At 34.8% G+C, this 17,500-nt stretch overlaps 1 protein-coding gene and 1 long non-coding RNA gene across 2 annotated transcripts in view; one reads left to right on the top strand and one right to left on the bottom strand.

The window, feature by feature from the left end:
• The window catches only part of LOC136851473 (uncharacterized), a 544,852-nt gene that overhangs the window by 184,286 nt on the left and 343,066 nt on the right, over positions 1-17,500 (bottom strand). The window lies entirely within an intron of this gene.
• The window catches only part of LOC136851470 (calcium and integrin-binding protein 1-like), a 10,478-nt gene continuing 6,523 nt past the window's right edge, over positions 13,546-17,500 (top strand). Inside the window, exons 1-2 of the mRNA XM_067125578.1 lie at positions 13,546-13,711; positions 16,745-17,028. Coding sequence (XP_066981679.1) covers positions 16,943-17,028 — 86 coding nt within the window. The 5' untranslated portion in view covers positions 13,546-13,711; positions 16,745-16,942. The remainder of the gene's footprint in view (positions 13,712-16,744; positions 17,029-17,500) is intronic.

Raw genomic sequence — 17,500 nt, 5'->3', positions numbered from 1 at the left:
ATAACACTCACATCGAAGATGAGAGAGAGAGAGAGAGAGAGAGAGAGAGAGAGAGAGAGAGAGAGAGAGAGAGAGAGAGAGAGAGAGAGTTGCAAGCACTGAGACGCCGCCCGATATGGGAGTGTGGCACCGCGGGAGAAAGCGACGAAGAAAGTTCAGAGAAAACGTGAGAAATAAATAAAGCATAAATGATCAAGACCCCAAAAGTGAATAAATATCGAATTATAATTAATAAGGAAAGGTAGGCGTACTCATTAGCAATTAACTACGCAAAAATATGCCATATCAATTTCCAGGATCTTCTGACACGACAAAAAACAAGGTTGGGATTACATAAATGAAGAAAAATATTTCCAAGATAGAAAAAAATAGTTAATTAGAATTATGGAACAAATGCTGAATTTTAAATAGAGGGATGACTGACTTCCAATTAAAGAATTAAACTGATCAAAAATATTAACTTGAAATAATATACTGCCCTAGAGAAACTCATACACTTGAAAATTCTCTTAAAATTAACTTTAAATAGGGGAACATACTAAAAAATCTGTGCAAAGTAAGTATATGAGTAGAAATACTGGCAGAGAGATGTAAAATAAAAAAAAAAATATTGTCAAAAAATATTGTCCTTTATCAAGAAAAAATAATTTAAAAATTTAAAGTAAGGACAGCCAGTATACAGTTTTTGCAAAGCTGCACATTACAACGTACAAAAAAAAACTATAATTTGTAAACTTTCTTTTTATGAGCCGAATCCGAAATAATTTAAATTGCATTCTTGCTTCTGATTTGCAAGAGAGAGAGAGAGAGAGAGAGAGAGAGAGAGAGAGAGAGAGAGAGAGAGAGAGAGAGAGAGAGAGAGAATGGGCATAAGAAAAAGTGGGCACTGCCCAGTACCAGAGGTGTTTCACTCTCTTACTGTACTTATTCTTGTCAACATAAAGTTGCGAGTTACGTTGACTGATTTCTTAGCATAACTAGGCGTTACAAAAGGCTACAGAAAATCGCTATTTTACACAAACCCACCATTCTCAGCTTCGTAACACACGTTACTGCAATGAATGCACATTGATGAAACGAATAAAAAAAAATAATTAACTATTACTTCGGCTACAAACAATGATAAATTGGCCTACTGCGTTGACGTTACGAAAAAAAAGGTTACAAATATAATATTGTAGAGTCAGCATATTTATATATATTTTGTTTGTCTAAAACTTTTCTCCAGCGCTTTTTATAAAGTCTATGAAAGGGTTTGCGTAGCATAATAGGTCAATATTTTCAAAATTAGCCAGTACAAATTATAATATATATATATATATATATATATATATATATATATATATATATATATATATATATATATATATATATATATATAAATATATATATATATATATATATATATATATATATATATATATATATATATATATATATATATATATATATGTGTATGTGTATATGGATATGTATATATATATATATTTATATATAAATGTATATATATATACATATGTATGTATGTATGTATGTATGTGTGTGTTATTTACGCTTCGATGCAGCAGCAATCTCTTTAATGAATTTTAAAAAAAGAAACGTTTATTGACAAATAAAATCTCTATATAAAGTACTGCAACTGAAGTCCTTCATTCACAACCTATTCTGCAGATATATGAAACGGAAGTATCATCACTATAAATAGGTAACTTTTCCACGGAAAGGATTACATTAAAACGACAAATATTTCAGTGAAAAGTGATATAAATTTTTTCCTACAATTCATATAACAAAAGATCATTAAATCTGTCAAATTATTGAATTTTTATTTCACTGTGAAAGTAGAATTAAATAAATCACACTTACAGAACATAATTGATAATACAGGAATAAAAGTTGCCAGTTTGGCAATTTAACGGCTCTGGTTGTAAAACCAAAATTGGTTGAGAACAGAGAATCTTATTTATTTTTTATCACCACGTCCAAACAATATTTTTTACCGTAGCTCATAATTTCAGGTCCGTTATAAAAGAAATGGCAATTTAAAAAAGTTGTTTCAAATGAACATTCAAGCGATAATTCTAGCTGGCAACTCTGTACGACCAGAATTATAATCAATCGATAAAACTGAATGATAATTTCTAAATTATTGCAATAAGATTTATACTATTGTTGGATGTCAAAGTATCTAACTGAAAGAATCTCTCTCTCTCTCTCTCTCTCTCTCTCTCTATCTATCTCTCTATGTATATATATATGTATGTATGTATGTATGTATGTATGTATGTATGTATGTATGTATATATATATATATATATATATATATATATATATATATATATATATATATATATATATATATATGTATATATATATATATATATATTAAAAATAACGCATTTACACGTACGAGGTTTTATAAAAACAAACTCAATTGGAGACAGAGAGAGAGAAGAGTTTCAAAAGTTCATAGAATACGGCTAGCTTTCAGGCAGGAGAGAGAGAGAGAGAGAGAGAGAGAGAGAGAGAGAGAGAGAGAGAGAGAGAGAGAGAAGCCCCGCCCACCCCCATAAATCAATCATTTCCTACATGACTGAATGACCCTTGCTCAAAGGGTTAGAATCAGAGTAACTCGAACAGGGGTTCATAAGCAACCCTACTCCCTCCCTCACTGAATTCTCTCTCTCTCTCTCTCTCTCTCTCTCTCTCTCTCTCTCTCTCTCTCTCTCTCTCAACCGAGACTGACAAGAAGAGAGAAAAGAATACTTTCATGCACGGGAAAGAATGAATATTTTTTCGAAGAATTACAGCTAAGTACTTTAGTTTAATAAACCGTATTCCACATAGACATAGGCACGCACCTCTCTCTCTCTCTCTCTCTCTCTCTCTCTCTCTCTCTCTCTCGGAGCTACTACTAGGCTCGGGGGCTAGCTAGCCCTTTCCTTACGCTATTCTCACTCTTGTGCTTAAGCTGGAAGTAGCATGTTAGACAAGAATTGCCAACAGCGGCGCATAAGTTCGGTCGTTCCCGCGCAGACTCCAATTTCTGAGAAGCCCACGCGAGACTTCTTCGAGTTTCTTCGGCCTCTTTCTTCAAGTTCTTCGTCATTTACGCTGTTCCTACCGCTGCCGAAATTGAAATCAACTCTTCTCCTAAGCTCTGAATTGTTTAGTGCCAAGGTTCAGTTAGACATTTAATGATTTCAGGCACGAAAGATGATTTTTTTTTTTTTCGATCTCAGGTTCCGAGACATTCGCGGTCTGCGCTGTGTGTGTGTAGACTCATTTTCGTTATGGCCATTCATAAAGTGCAGTGAAAAGATTCGGTTAATTTTATTTCCATCTCAACAGCTGGTCATTTACTCTTATCATTAATAACTTTCGGGTTTCAGCTGAATATATCATATACACACACACACAGAGTTTTACTGTAAATTTCGTTATTATTAAATAAAGAACAAAGGATTGTTCTTTGCGTTATAAGTCTTTAATATTATATAACCATTATTATTGTTAATAATGCACTGTCACTCCTCCCTCTCCCCCCTCCCCCACATGCACGGTCACGTGACTAGCTCATTTGCTAATTCCCTCCACAGCTGTTAACCATCTTTTATATTAAAATATTACCACTGAAATTTTATATTATTTTCTATACTACTTCCTGTTTACTGCGATAGACGTAATTATAATAATCGCTTATTATGTTCGATATAACAAAGGACAGCGACCTCAGCGATATTCGTAATGAGAAAGAATTATATAAAAAAAATAGCGTAAAGATTCCCGGTCAGCAATGTTTTCCCAAATATATGGATATTTTTCTTATGGTTTATTCTTCAACTCTATATATGAAGCTTCTGATTTCATTAAAGCCGATTCTCACCTGTTTTACAGAGTAAAAATAGGAAAATGAAAGAATCCTGATATATTGATAAAGGTCCATATCTAATGCAAGAAAGCTACTTATCAAAAACAAAAGAGTTCCACTAGAATTTTATTATTATTATTATTATTATTATTATTATTATTATTATTATTATTATTATTATTATTCAGTTGATGAAACCTTTTCATACGGAACAGGCCCACTGGGGGCCACTGACTTGAAATTCTGAAGCTTCCAAAGAATATTAAGGTGTTCATTAGGAAGAAGTAGGAGGAAGTACAGGGAAATACAGAAAAAAGAGATACCTCTTACTGAAAAAGAAAAAAATAGATAAAAACGTATTAAAATTCAAGAAGATCAGTATTAGGGTAGTAGTCCACTGCCTATTCGCTTGACCTACAAGTATCAGTAAATTCAATACCAACACGTAAGGAAATATGTAACCTATCTCTATAAAGAATTGAAAGAAATTAGAGAAAAAATAAATGGTACATGAAATTTACGCTGCTTCTTCAACTGAAATCCTCCCTCGTCCTACTACTGTGCATATCACAGTTATTTGCTATGATCGTGACACACATGTGTACCACAGTCTGTACACAGTTTTTGCTTTACGATCACGTGACTTAGCACAGAATGCACAGGTGTTACTTTGGTTTGTTATCTACGCGTCATCTCCGAGGTGCTAGTAATAAACAAGGCGGGAGCTGAATGGGTTACAGTGTTTAGTACTTTTTAGCAAATCAGTAATAAACATGGGGATCAATGGGACATTATATACACATTATATACACCCACTTCTATACTGTGTGGCCGACAAACTATCTTAATAAACGATATCTTTGATCCCAGAGGGGCTAGTACCATACTAAACATGGCGGAAGCTTCTTGGGACGCCGTGTTTAGTACTAGCCGCTCAGGGATCAAAGCATTATATACACCCATTTCTATACTGCGTGGTCGACAAATTATATTAATAAACAATCGAGGTGCTAGTACTAAACATGGCGGAAGCTCAATGGGACGCCGTGTTTAGTACTGGCTAATCGGGGATCAAAGCATTATATACACCCATTTTTATATTGCGTGGTCGACAAATTATATTAATAAACGATCGAGGTGCTAGTACTAAACATAGCAGAAGCTCAATGGGACGTTGCTTTTAGTACTAGCCCTCAGGGATCAAAGTATTATATACACCCATTTCTAAACTGTGTGGTCGACAAATTTTATTAATAAACGATCGAGGTGCTGGTACTAAACCTGGCAAAAGCTCAATGGGATGCCGTGTTTAGTACTAGCTAATCAGGGATCAAAGCATTATATGCACCCATTTCTATATTGTGTGGTCGACAAATTACATTATTAAACAATATCTTTGATTCCCAAGGGGTTAGTACTAAACACGGAGTCCCATTCAGCTTCCTTCATGTTTAGTACTAGCTCCTCGGAGGTGGCGCCAAAGTACCACCAACGAAAGAGTAAGAGGCCAACAACGGCTATTCCTTGACGTGTTATATTCCCCTGCCATCTGGTCAACCATATCAACCTCTCCCTTGGTTGAATTATAGAATGTTATGATTTCCGGCTTCTTCTTATCACCGGAATTTGGATCTATACTACTGCAGTATCTGCAAAAATACAAAGCTGAGAAAAATGGTAGATACTGCAGTTTTCCCCTGCCTTACTAATGATTTTGCAGGTACTGCAAATGGGACCCCCTAAATACTCGTGAAAGCACTGAAGAATCATGCTGAAACTGCAGTAACTTGTGTATTAGTGTTTCAAGAGCCCAATAGGTGGCATATCTCAGTTTCGAAAATTTTGCAGATACTGCAGTTTTCCATTTCAGGGAAGTATAGTGGCGGTATCTGTAAACCCAAACACGCTGTCGAACTTGGGTCTATACTTAGCCACTAATAATAATTATAATTAAGGACGAATCTCACGCTTGTTTTTACGAAGTGTACCACCCACAGCAGTCAATTTGTGCTCATGAAGTAGGTCTTGAGCTAGTGAATAAGTTGTGTACCAGTTATCAAAAAAGTTACATTTCTGTCAGTTCCTGATACTTCTGAGATAAGCCTTTTCACCACACCTAATGGCGAATTGTCTGTCTTGAATGGGCCATCCGGCTGTGATCCTGGATATATCCCTAATTTGCACATGAAATAAGTTTCTCCATCATCCAGTGTGTGTATTTTACGCCACACTTTGCTGGCTTGTTGGGTATGTACTGTCGAAAGGAACATTTGCCTCTAAAAGCTATCAGCATTATTTCATCATCTGTCAAATATTCCCACAAAGAGCTCAAAGAATTCTCTGGCTGCAGCAAGCCTGTTCTCCTGTCTTCTTGCATGCAAGCTCTGTTTGTTTCCTCCAGTCTTCTTGCAAGCCATGTCTGTTTGTTATAAAATCTTACACAACATAACAGAAAGCGAAAGTGATCCAATGACACTGTAAGTCTGAACATTTCTATGCTAGTGCCATCTGTATTCCATAGATCAGAGAGATTTAACCAATTGGCATGATCACGACCAGCCAATAAATAGTATTAGGCCGAGAAAGGCTTTCATTTCTACAGTGCCCGCATCTCTTCTCAGCGTATGGTCTCTTTTCACTGATGATCTTGAACTTTTGAAACATACATACAAACGTATATACATACAGGCTTTTTCAGGCGAATATTTGGACATCCAGCAACACTATTATAATTTTACTGAAATAATTTTGAAATTGTTATTAGATTATCGACTGAGTATTTCACCAGTCGTAGAGAGCTGCCAGAGAGATTTATCGTTTCCTTTTAGGCTCTTCTGTTGAATCATCTCTGGCTCTGAATCATCGCAATCAATCAGACTCAGGAATATGAAGATCCTCTTCAACAACATCATCATTGTTAATCTCTGAATTCTCTCTCTCTCTCTTTCTTTCAGCATCATCCATCCGAAAAAGGTACTCTCTTGTCTCCCCTACCCACTATGAGTATACTCCAAATAATTAATCAACAAGATAAAACAAAGTAATTTTAAACCAACATATAACAAAATATCAAGATTACTCCTGAAGGGCGAATGAACACATCTACTGTCACCCCCTCATTAATTCAAACAAGTCCCGGAAATAATAACTTAACAGTTATAAGAATTAATTACTACATACACAACAACCTTTCTGGATTGTTTGGGGTGCCCCAACACCCCACATTAGTAGGAAGTAGCATGTTAGACAAGAATTGCCAACAGCGGCGCATAAGCTCGTTCGTTCCCGCGCAGACTCCAATTTCTGAGAAGCCTACACGAGACTACTTCGGAATTCTTTGGCCTTTTCTTGAAGTTCTTCGTCATTTACGCCGTTCGTGCTGTTGCCAAATTTGAAAGTGACTCTTCTCCTAAGCTCTGAATTGTTTAGTGTCCATGTTCATTTAGATATTTAATGATGTCTCGGCACGAAAGATGATTTCTTTTCTCGATGCCCGGTTCCGTAATGTTTTGAGACATTCGCCTTCTGCGCCCTGTGGGGACACTCATTTTCGTTATGGTCGTATATAAATAAAGTGCAATGAGAAAGATTCAGTTCATTCTCCTTCTCAACAGTTGTTCATTTATGTTTATCATTAATTGTTCACTTTCTGTTTTCAATTATACTCACTCAAACACATACACACACATACAGAGAGAGAGAGAGAGAGAGAGAGAGAGAGAGAGAGAGAGAGAGAGAGAGAGAGACTAAACTTCGTTATTATCAAATAATGAACAAAGGATTATTCTTTACGTTATAAGTCTACAATATTATTACCATTGTTATTATTAATAATGCACTGTCACTCCTCCCCCCCCCCACCACCACCACCACATGCATGGTCACGTGACTAAGTCATTTACTAATTCCCTGCACAGCTTATTAACCTTCACCTTTTTTATATTAAAATATTACCACTGAATTTTTCTATTATTTTATATATATTACTTTTTCTATTGTGACAGAGAGACGTAATTATAATAATTGCAGAGATCTTCGTAATAAAATGGAATTGTATTAAGAATTCCGTAATGATTCTCAATCAGCAACGTTGTATAAGGCAACAATTATCTGTGTGTGCATAGGAAATAATAAAAATACACTCAGCCATTTTGTCTGTCCGTTTGTCTGTCTTACTATCGGAAGTGTGTGTGTGTGTGTGTGTGTGTGTGTGTGTGTGTGTGTGTGTGTGTGTGTGTGTGTGTGTGTGTGTCAAGCGGCCATACTGTCGTTGATATGAATTTTTTTTTCTCGTATTTTTTCTCACCTTATTTGTTTATTTCATTGATGAAAATTCATCCAAATTCTCTTTAGCAACGTTGCTCTTCTGAATAATAATAATAATAATAATAATAATAATAATAATAATAATAATAATAATAATAATAATATCACAAGTGCATTATTAGTTCAGGCTTTCAAAACAAGGGGTGTGGAAGAACTGAAGTTAAACAATAATAATAATAATAATAATAATAATAATAATAATAATAATAAATATCAAGTGTATTATTAGTGCCAGCACTCAAAAGAAAGGAACGTGGGAGAATTTAATTAAGTTAAATAATAATAATAATAATAATAATAATAATAATAATAATAATAATAATAATTTCACTAAAATAAGGACCTTCAGTAAGAGTCAAAATCACACCACAATAATTAAACTACAACAGTCTTCTGGATCCAAAATATGACGTCACATTTGAGTTTCACAAATTGTCATAATATGGATGATAATTACAGATTTTTAAACACGAATGGCAATAGAATTATTAATAAAGAATAACCTGAATATTCCTCTGGCAAATATTAAATGCTCTGCTTGAAAGTTATTATTATTATTATTATTATTATTATTATTATTATTATTATTATTATTATTATTATTATTATTATTATTATTATTATTATAACCTGAATTCTTCCGCACCCCTTGTTTGAAAGCCTGAACTAATAATGCACCTGTGATATTTATCGTTATTATTATTATTAACTCTGGTACAATTATCATCGATAACCTGGACGCAAATTCATGAGATGTGGTGTGCTAATATTGTACCAGCCCTGTTTTTTTTTTTTTTATGCCCCTGGGTTGGGTTGCGTTGGGTTAGGTTAGGTTAAATTTTAACCTCAAGAGTAATTTGGGTGGGGGGAAACATCATGAGATTATTTTCAAGAAAATTCTATGGTTAATTTTTAAGATATGGCGTCCCGCTTTCTTTTTCAGGGAAAGGTCCAGGTACTTGGTTACCACGTTGTTGTTTTGGATTAAGCTGGCCTTATGCCAGCACGGGCTCTTGCTCATAGAGCAGCCCGTGAGTCATTTTTTGATGAGTACGTGAGTACTGGTTACCAGCCTGGACACTGACTAAACGTCAAGAACAGAGACTACTGTTTTTGAAAATAACACTTTGCGTATAATAATAATAATAATAATAATAATAATAATAATAATAATAATAATAAAAAAGGAGGTATTTGGAGAAGACGGTACACTAGCAAAGGAATGAGAGACTTAACCAGACAACCGCTAATAACTGGCTACGCAAGATTACAGAGGATAAGAGGGGTTGGACATATGGTTAGAATGGAAGACGGGCAGAATGCCCAAAGTGGTTATGGAAGCATCAGCAGAAGGGAGAATGGAACTGAATTTGAATATAGATTTTAGGCCAAAGGCCAAGCACTGGGACCTACGACGTCATTCAGCGCTGAAACGGAAATTGACAGTAAAAGGTCTGAAAGGTGTAACAGGAGGAAAACCTCAAAGCAGTTACACTACGAATCAATTGTTAGGAGAGGGTTGAGGAAAGTAAGATGGAAGAAAGTGAATATGAAAGGAGACACAGTAAAAGGAACGAAAGGGGTCGCAGCTACGGGCCGAAGGTACGCCGCCGGATGAGATGCACTGACGGGACTAACCAACCCTCCCCCCCCCCCGCAGAGACCGAGGACGAGATGAAAAGATCATGTGTTCATAGGCCTAAGAAAGAGAATTAGGAGTGGAGGAGGAACCTGAGAATAACTGGAGAGATGCAGCGCTCAACAGGGGAACGTGGAGAAGTCGGGTGCAAGCGGCCATGGGCCGCCAAGAGGCCCGAGAGCTGCCGAGGTGAGAATGAGAGAGCGAGCCAGAATATCTATGATTACTTTGGCACAAAATTGCAGTTTTCATGAGGTTTGTCGATAAGTGTTGTTTCCCAACACTATACCGAAGCTGGTATAGTGTTCGTCACTTTATATTTTTTAATAGATAAAAAAATATGTAAAGGTAATAACTACACAATGACCTCTTAACGTCTTCTTATTTCAAATCCTACCACAAGTTTGACGTATCCTAAAGATAACTGAGGGAATCAGGATTGTTTGTACAGGTAGGATTTACTGGCGTCAGAATTTCGATGGTCAACTAAACCATTTTCTTACTATTAATTTAAAACCGCTGAATTATATTACTTCCTAGCATAAATGTCATTAAAACAGCCACACTGGCGGAATGTGGTAACTTCTTCTATCCGAAACTACAGAGAGAGAGAGAGAGAGAGAGAGAGAGAGAGAGAGAGAGAGAGAGAGAGAGAGAGAGAGAGAGAGAGAGAGGACGCAGGCGTGTAGAGGCAGCAGCAGGCCTTCCCATAGAAAATGTCAATAACAGGAGACCTAGAGAGAGAGAGAGAGAGAGAGAGAGAGAGAGAGAGAGAGAGAGAGAGAGAGAGAGAGAGGTGGGAGAAGTTCCTGTAGAGGGGGGGAGGGGGGCATACATAGACAGCGGGAGGGTGCGAACTAGAGGAGAAGAAGAAGAACACCCGTCAGGAGGGTACCGAAGAACGAAGCAGGGCAGGGGCACGGAAGGTGGCCCCTGGGGCCTCTTTGGGGTCTGGGGGAGGGTCTCGCTGTAGAATCTAGAGAAACTACAGCGAAGGGGCGTGGTTTCTACCTAGCGTCTACAGGACAGTGGCTGGCTTACCTAGAAGTCTGCAATAGCGTCGCATAAGCGGGGTTGTTCCGCTCCTAAGGCTGGTAGATTTCTAGATCCTTTCTAGTAGACGCCGCTGCTTAGAGGTCAGCGCTAAATATAGACGCTACGAAAAAGGCTTCGGCGCCTCCTGCAGCCGACCAAACTCTCTCTCTCTCTCTTTCTTTCTTTCTCTCTCTCTGTCCGAGTCGCAATGAACTTGCATTTTCACACGCTCATTACCCATTCATAAACGTCATGAGTTCCCATAAATGTGACGTCACGGCAACAATTCGTATTTTTTCATCTTTTCAATGTAAAAATACGAGAAAAATACAACGAAATGAGTCTCTGGCGTTACAAATTTGACTCAAGTTTGCTTTATAAAATACTAATTAGACAATTAACTTAAACAACGAAGTACTGAGTCGGTTTACCGTAATTTTAACTCGAATATGGAATTTATGAGTAAATATTGAAGATGCTGTTCTGTTAAGGAAGCAAGCTTCTTGGCAATTTTGAGAGAGAGAGAGAGAGAGAGAGAGAGAGAGAGAGAGAGAGAGAGAGAGAGAGAGAGAGAGAGAGAGAGAGAGAGCGTGTTTTATCAAGCAAACGCATACATAAATTCATATGAGTGACCATGAGGGAACTGAATATATTTATTATTTTTCCTACATACATGACTGTTTGTTTTTAAATTTATTTGGTTTAATATATGCAGTATATACTTATATACTGCCACATTTATCAAATATATCAGGTGTAAGTGTGTAATTACGTATACGACACTAAATCATTCCCAATACTATACATTTAGTTAATTATTAACTATCAAATGTAGACCAGTAAATAAATAACGAAACAAGTATATCTAACTATATATCAGCAATAATAATAATAATAATAATAATAATAATAATAATAATAATAATAATAATAATAATAACCTTAAGTTTATTTTGTAACTTACTGGCCAACGTATCAATCTATGTATTTGCATATAAATATATAACTAATAATCACTTGCTCTCAAATTAATTCCTCTATAATAGGCTATTATGATATTTAACTTCCTAACCATGGGTTGCAGTTATCTTTTTCAATAATATATTAAAGGCATAGGCAACAGTCACTTTCCTCCAATTATTCCTGGGCTTTATCAAATTGATATAAAATTTCACCTGTTTACCTAATGTCTGAAAATCACATTTGACAACTTGCTGATGGCAAAGATAGTCATCACAACAAATTATTTTTTTGTGAACAAAAAAGCTACAACTCGAAATATATTCAGGCATAAATGAAAAGCCTAAAAGCTTCATGTTTATCTCACTAAATTAACGTGTTCTCACATATGTGGCATACAAATTATGGTGGAATTATTTCAAATATTTAACGGAAGTCGATCAGAGAATTGGATTAAGTATCAACAAATTCAGACCGATTCTATCCCTTTTCTTTGATGGCGATGGTGCGTTTTCTTCTATTTATTCGATGGTATCCTACGATAATTCAAGACTCCGGCCTAACCTTACATTAACAATAATAATTTTCATTCTAAAACGGGTGAAATATCGCTTGTATGATAATGTTAAATATAAAAAAAATGTAAATCAAGTATTCACACCCATCGGAAGAAACAGGAAATCACATTGTGCTGAATGGAATGCCTGAATATGAATGAAACACATTGCATGCATGAAATGGGTAAACAAGATGACATTCTTGGTTAAAAACATTGACCCCAATGTCATCTGGGGTCCCTGACAATGGAAGGTCAGGTCAAAAGCTGTGAAAAGTGTCAGTCAATCGACCCTGTCCAAAATATACACGAGACAACAGGAATTCGGTTTAGGGGCAGCTGGGAAAGATTACCAACGGAAATGACAGTATCTAGTTGAACTGAATCTAGAGCTCGGACCAAAGGCCGAGCACTAGGACCTATGAGGTACAGTATCTAGTAGAGCGGTATCTTATTTTAACTGATTTAGGACACTTAAATAAAAATCCACGGTTGAAACTACAGTTATGTTGAATGTAATTTTCATGGGTAGGAATACTTTTTTCCTTCTGGGACACGGAGGAAGACGCTACACATGTGGAATTAAATTGTTTTTCAAGGTCATTTAAAGTGCAAGGGGAATTTTGTGATAAATCTCATACTTAAAATTTTTGTTTTATATTTATCTCCAACAGATTCGGGTTATTTCGTATTTTTCCTAAGTAATTATTATAGAACCAACAACGAAATTATTATAAATACTAATAAAAGGAATAATGATGACAAAAAATGGCGTTCATGACACAAAAAAACTATACAACAGCAAGAACAAATAATAATAATAATAATAATAATAATAATAATAATACACCATCTACACCTTATCTTAAACACTTATCAAAACCACCCTTTTTATAAAAAAAAAACCTCCAGCGACAGAGAGAGAATAATAATAATAATAATAATAATAATAATAATAATAATAATAATAATAATAACCACCTAAACCTTATCTCAGAGACTTATCAAAACCACTCCTTTTATATAAACCCAGAGAGAGAGAGAGAGAGAGAGAGAGAGAGAGAGAGAGAGAGAGAGAGAGAGAGAGAGAGAGAGAGAGAGAGAGAGCCTGCTGCAAGATAAGGGGTTATCCTTATCGAGGTTGATAACGGCCGGACACTCAAAGATTCGGCCTCACTGCGTCTGCAACGCCAGTCACTGAAAGAGTTAGTTATTCCAGAGAGAAAAAGTGTCCTTTCCACAATTCATATACAAGTGCTTGCGCCCTTTCCTGTTATAAATCTTAATAGAAGGATTCTTGCAAGGTATCGGAGGAAAGTCTCAGGTCGGTATATTACGTCTGTTTTTAATGTTTTGCGATGTTTCGAAGCGGGTGGAAAGTAAGATGGAAGAAAGAGAATATGAAAGGAGGTACAGTAAAAGGAACGAAAGGGGTTGCAGTTGGGGGCATAAGGCACCCTGCAAGGAACTTTTAAGTAATGCCTACAGTGCACCGCATGAGGTGCACTGACGGCACTAACCCCCTACGGGGAAGTGGATGAAAAGGAAAATCTTGATAATTATTTAAACTCGCGTAAATATGAACTGTTTTTTCAGTCAGGAAAAGAGAAAAGTAAGAAATCTGATTAATTATTTGTTGTGTAAATATAAAATTGTTTCATCAGTGGTAGAACTTTATTTTTTCTTTACGAATACGGAGCTCTCTTTAGCTTGTAAATGTACGTTTTAACTTATTTGTGTGCGTATATATTTACATACATACATACATACATATATATATATATACACAGACATACACACTATACAGTATATATGCTTAAAAAATCACAGTAGATGCACGTGACTTCAGTATATAAGCGAATCGCACAGGAAAATGACAGGCAGAAGTTCAGTACCAAGAGCTTTCACGTTTATATTTATATTATATAATATATATATATATATATATATATATATATATATATATATATATATATATATATATATATATATATATATATATATATACATATATATATATGATTCCAATTTTATTACATACAAACATATATGTTAAATTTTAAAAAGGTTAAACCACTGACTTATGATACAATAAACTACAATGCAACTTCTTACTCATAAGAATAACAAGAAGGACGCTTACAAAGGGGTATTGTAACTCTTCGCAGATCAGAAATAAAAGTAAAAAAAAAAAAATAATAATTTCAGTCACTGTTCCTTCCCCTATTTCACTGCATTTTGGAACTCTCTCCTGGCCTCGGTTTTCCATAGCTTTCTGTACACTTCCCTCTCCAAAATGGCAAGTCCTTCGCTTTGTTTAGGGCCTAGGTATACTAATTGGTGTTCAGTGATCAGTTTTTTTTTTCTAGGCCTATATTAAATCACTGATTTATCGATTAACTTCCGTAAGCTTGCGTCGCGATGTCTACGGCTACCAACTCTGCGCTAGATACATAAATAAATTTTAAAACGTTAATAAATTCATACAAAACAAACCTTGTATGTATCATACACAATTACATGATGTTATAACTGATGGTGTCCGTATGGCAAAAATACGTTTAACATAAATTCTCATAAATAATACGTTGAAATTCAGATATTCAACTTCTACGTAACACTGGTTCATTTTTCTTTCAGTTTCAGTGGAAAAAATAAAAACTTGAGCATGCTTAAGATAAGAGGCAACATTAAAGGCTTTTTTTAGTTCATCTTTTATTATCACTGAAGATAAGATAAGGAAATATTTTACTAATGAATAAATAAATAAGGTCGCTGAGTCAGTTATCAGAAGTTCCAAGCAATTTCAAGACTGTTGACAGGTTAATGCATTTAAATTCTCTCTCTCTCTCTCTCTCTCTCTCTCTCTCTCTCTCTCTCTCTCATTTATGTGTTTGTGTGTGTATATATATAATATATATGTATATATACATATATACATATATATATACACATACATACGTAAAAATAATATATAAAAACATATATATACAGTATATGCATATATGTTTTTATTTGTATATAAATATATATATATATATATATATATATATATATATATATATATATATATATATATATATATATATATATATATATATACACATACATGTGGTTTTATATATATATATATATATATATATATATATATATATATATATATATATATACATACATACATATATATATATATATATATATACATACATAAAACATGCCAGCCCAAAGAAACACAACAAAAGCAAAATCATCAGAGAGAAACATGCAAAATTCTCCTATACTATCTAAACGCGTGTGAACACATGCTTATCGATGACATGCAAATAACTCCAAATCACTAAGGGTAACACCTGCGTCTAACCAGCTTCCCCCTGGATACACCTGCTTCTGCTCATTACACCTGCCTTGCTGTCGCCAGAAAAAAAAAGAGAGAAAAAACTCCCAGTTGCTTCCTACACATCGTGTTACGAGGTGCACTTCTAGAGAGTCTATCAATCTGGTGTCCTTTTGAAGCCCAGACCCGAAAAAGGTGAAAATGAAGGTACAGGTGAAAGATGGAACGTTGTTGGAAGAAGGGAACACTGGAGCTGGTAGAGAATTCCTAAACCTTGCGAACGTTGTCAGAGCCACGTAAAGCGAGGATAATCAGATGTCCGGGGTATAAATGTGAGAAGCGGTGGCCTGCCTGGTGTTTCATTCAAGTGATCAAAGAACAATTTTTTGAAAATGTATTGAGTTGGGTTGAATATAGTATTCAGGCCAAAGGCCAAGCACTGGGGCCTTATGAGGTCATTCAGCGCAGAACGGGAAACTGAGAGAATAAGAGGTTTGAAAGGTGTAACAGGAGGAAAACCTCAAAGCAGTTGCGCTACGAATCAATTGTTAGGCGAGGGTTGAGGAATGTAAGATGGGAGAAAGAGAATATGAAAGGAGGTACAGTAAAAGGAACGAAAGGGGTTGCAGCTAGAGACCGAATCCACACTGCAAAGAACCTTAAGTAAATGCCTACAGTGCAACGCGTGAGGTGTACCGTCGGCACTAGCCCCCTACGGGGTTGAAAAAGTATTAATTTGTGCATTAAATCCTCGAGAGTGAACATTCTTCCTATGGAATAGAGAACCTGTGTCACTTATACATATATATATATATATATATATATATATATATATATATATATATATATATATATATATATATATATAATACACACATATATATAGGCTATATATATATATATATATATATATATATATATATATATATATATATATACATACATATATATATATATATATATATATATTTGTGTGTGTGTGTGTTTGTGTGTGTATAAAACCCTATATATCCTTTATTTCAGACAAAACACAACCAACCACCATCACCTGACCTTCGGGAAAAAAAAAAAAAAAAAAAACCTGAAATCTCAAGACGCTTGACATCAAAGGCGGCATGAAATGAAACTGCCCTTCTGAGACCCAACTTTCGGGACGCCCCTGGGCCAAACACCATCAGCTCTGCAACACCACCCGGGCATTGTTTGGGCAACTGAGGAGCCATGGGCAACAACAAGAGTGTGTTCACGGAGGAGGAACTTCAGGATTACGAAGAACTGACTTATCTCACTCGCAAGGAAATTATCTTGTGAGTGAAGCCTCTTTGCTCGTTGTTGTTATTATTATTATTATTATTATTATTATTATTATTATTATTACCACAGTTTTCCAAGTGTAAATTTGCTGAAACAGGTTCTATTATTTTTCTTTGTTTTATTATTATTATTATTATTATTATTATTATTATTATTATTATTATTATTATTATTATTACCACAGTTTTCCCAAGTGTAAATTTGCTGAAATAGGTTGTATTATTATTATTATTATTATTATTATTATTATTATTATTATTATTATTATTATTATTACCACAGTTTTCCAAGTGTAAATTTGCTGAAATAGGTTGTATTATTTTTCTTTGTTTCATTATTATTATTATTATTATTATTATTATTATTATTATTATTATTATTATTATTATTATTATTATTACCACAGTTTTCCAAGTGTAAATTTGCTGAAACAGGTTCTATTATTTTTCTTTGTTTTATTATTAT

The sequence above is a fragment of the Macrobrachium rosenbergii genome, chromosome 23 (assembly GCF_040412425.1).
Source record: "Macrobrachium rosenbergii isolate ZJJX-2024 chromosome 23, ASM4041242v1, whole genome shotgun sequence".
NCBI lineage: Eukaryota > Metazoa > Arthropoda > Malacostraca > Decapoda > Palaemonidae > Macrobrachium > Macrobrachium rosenbergii.
Note: the sequence above shows the minus strand (reverse complement) of the source record. Positions and strands in the feature narration are given on the sequence as shown.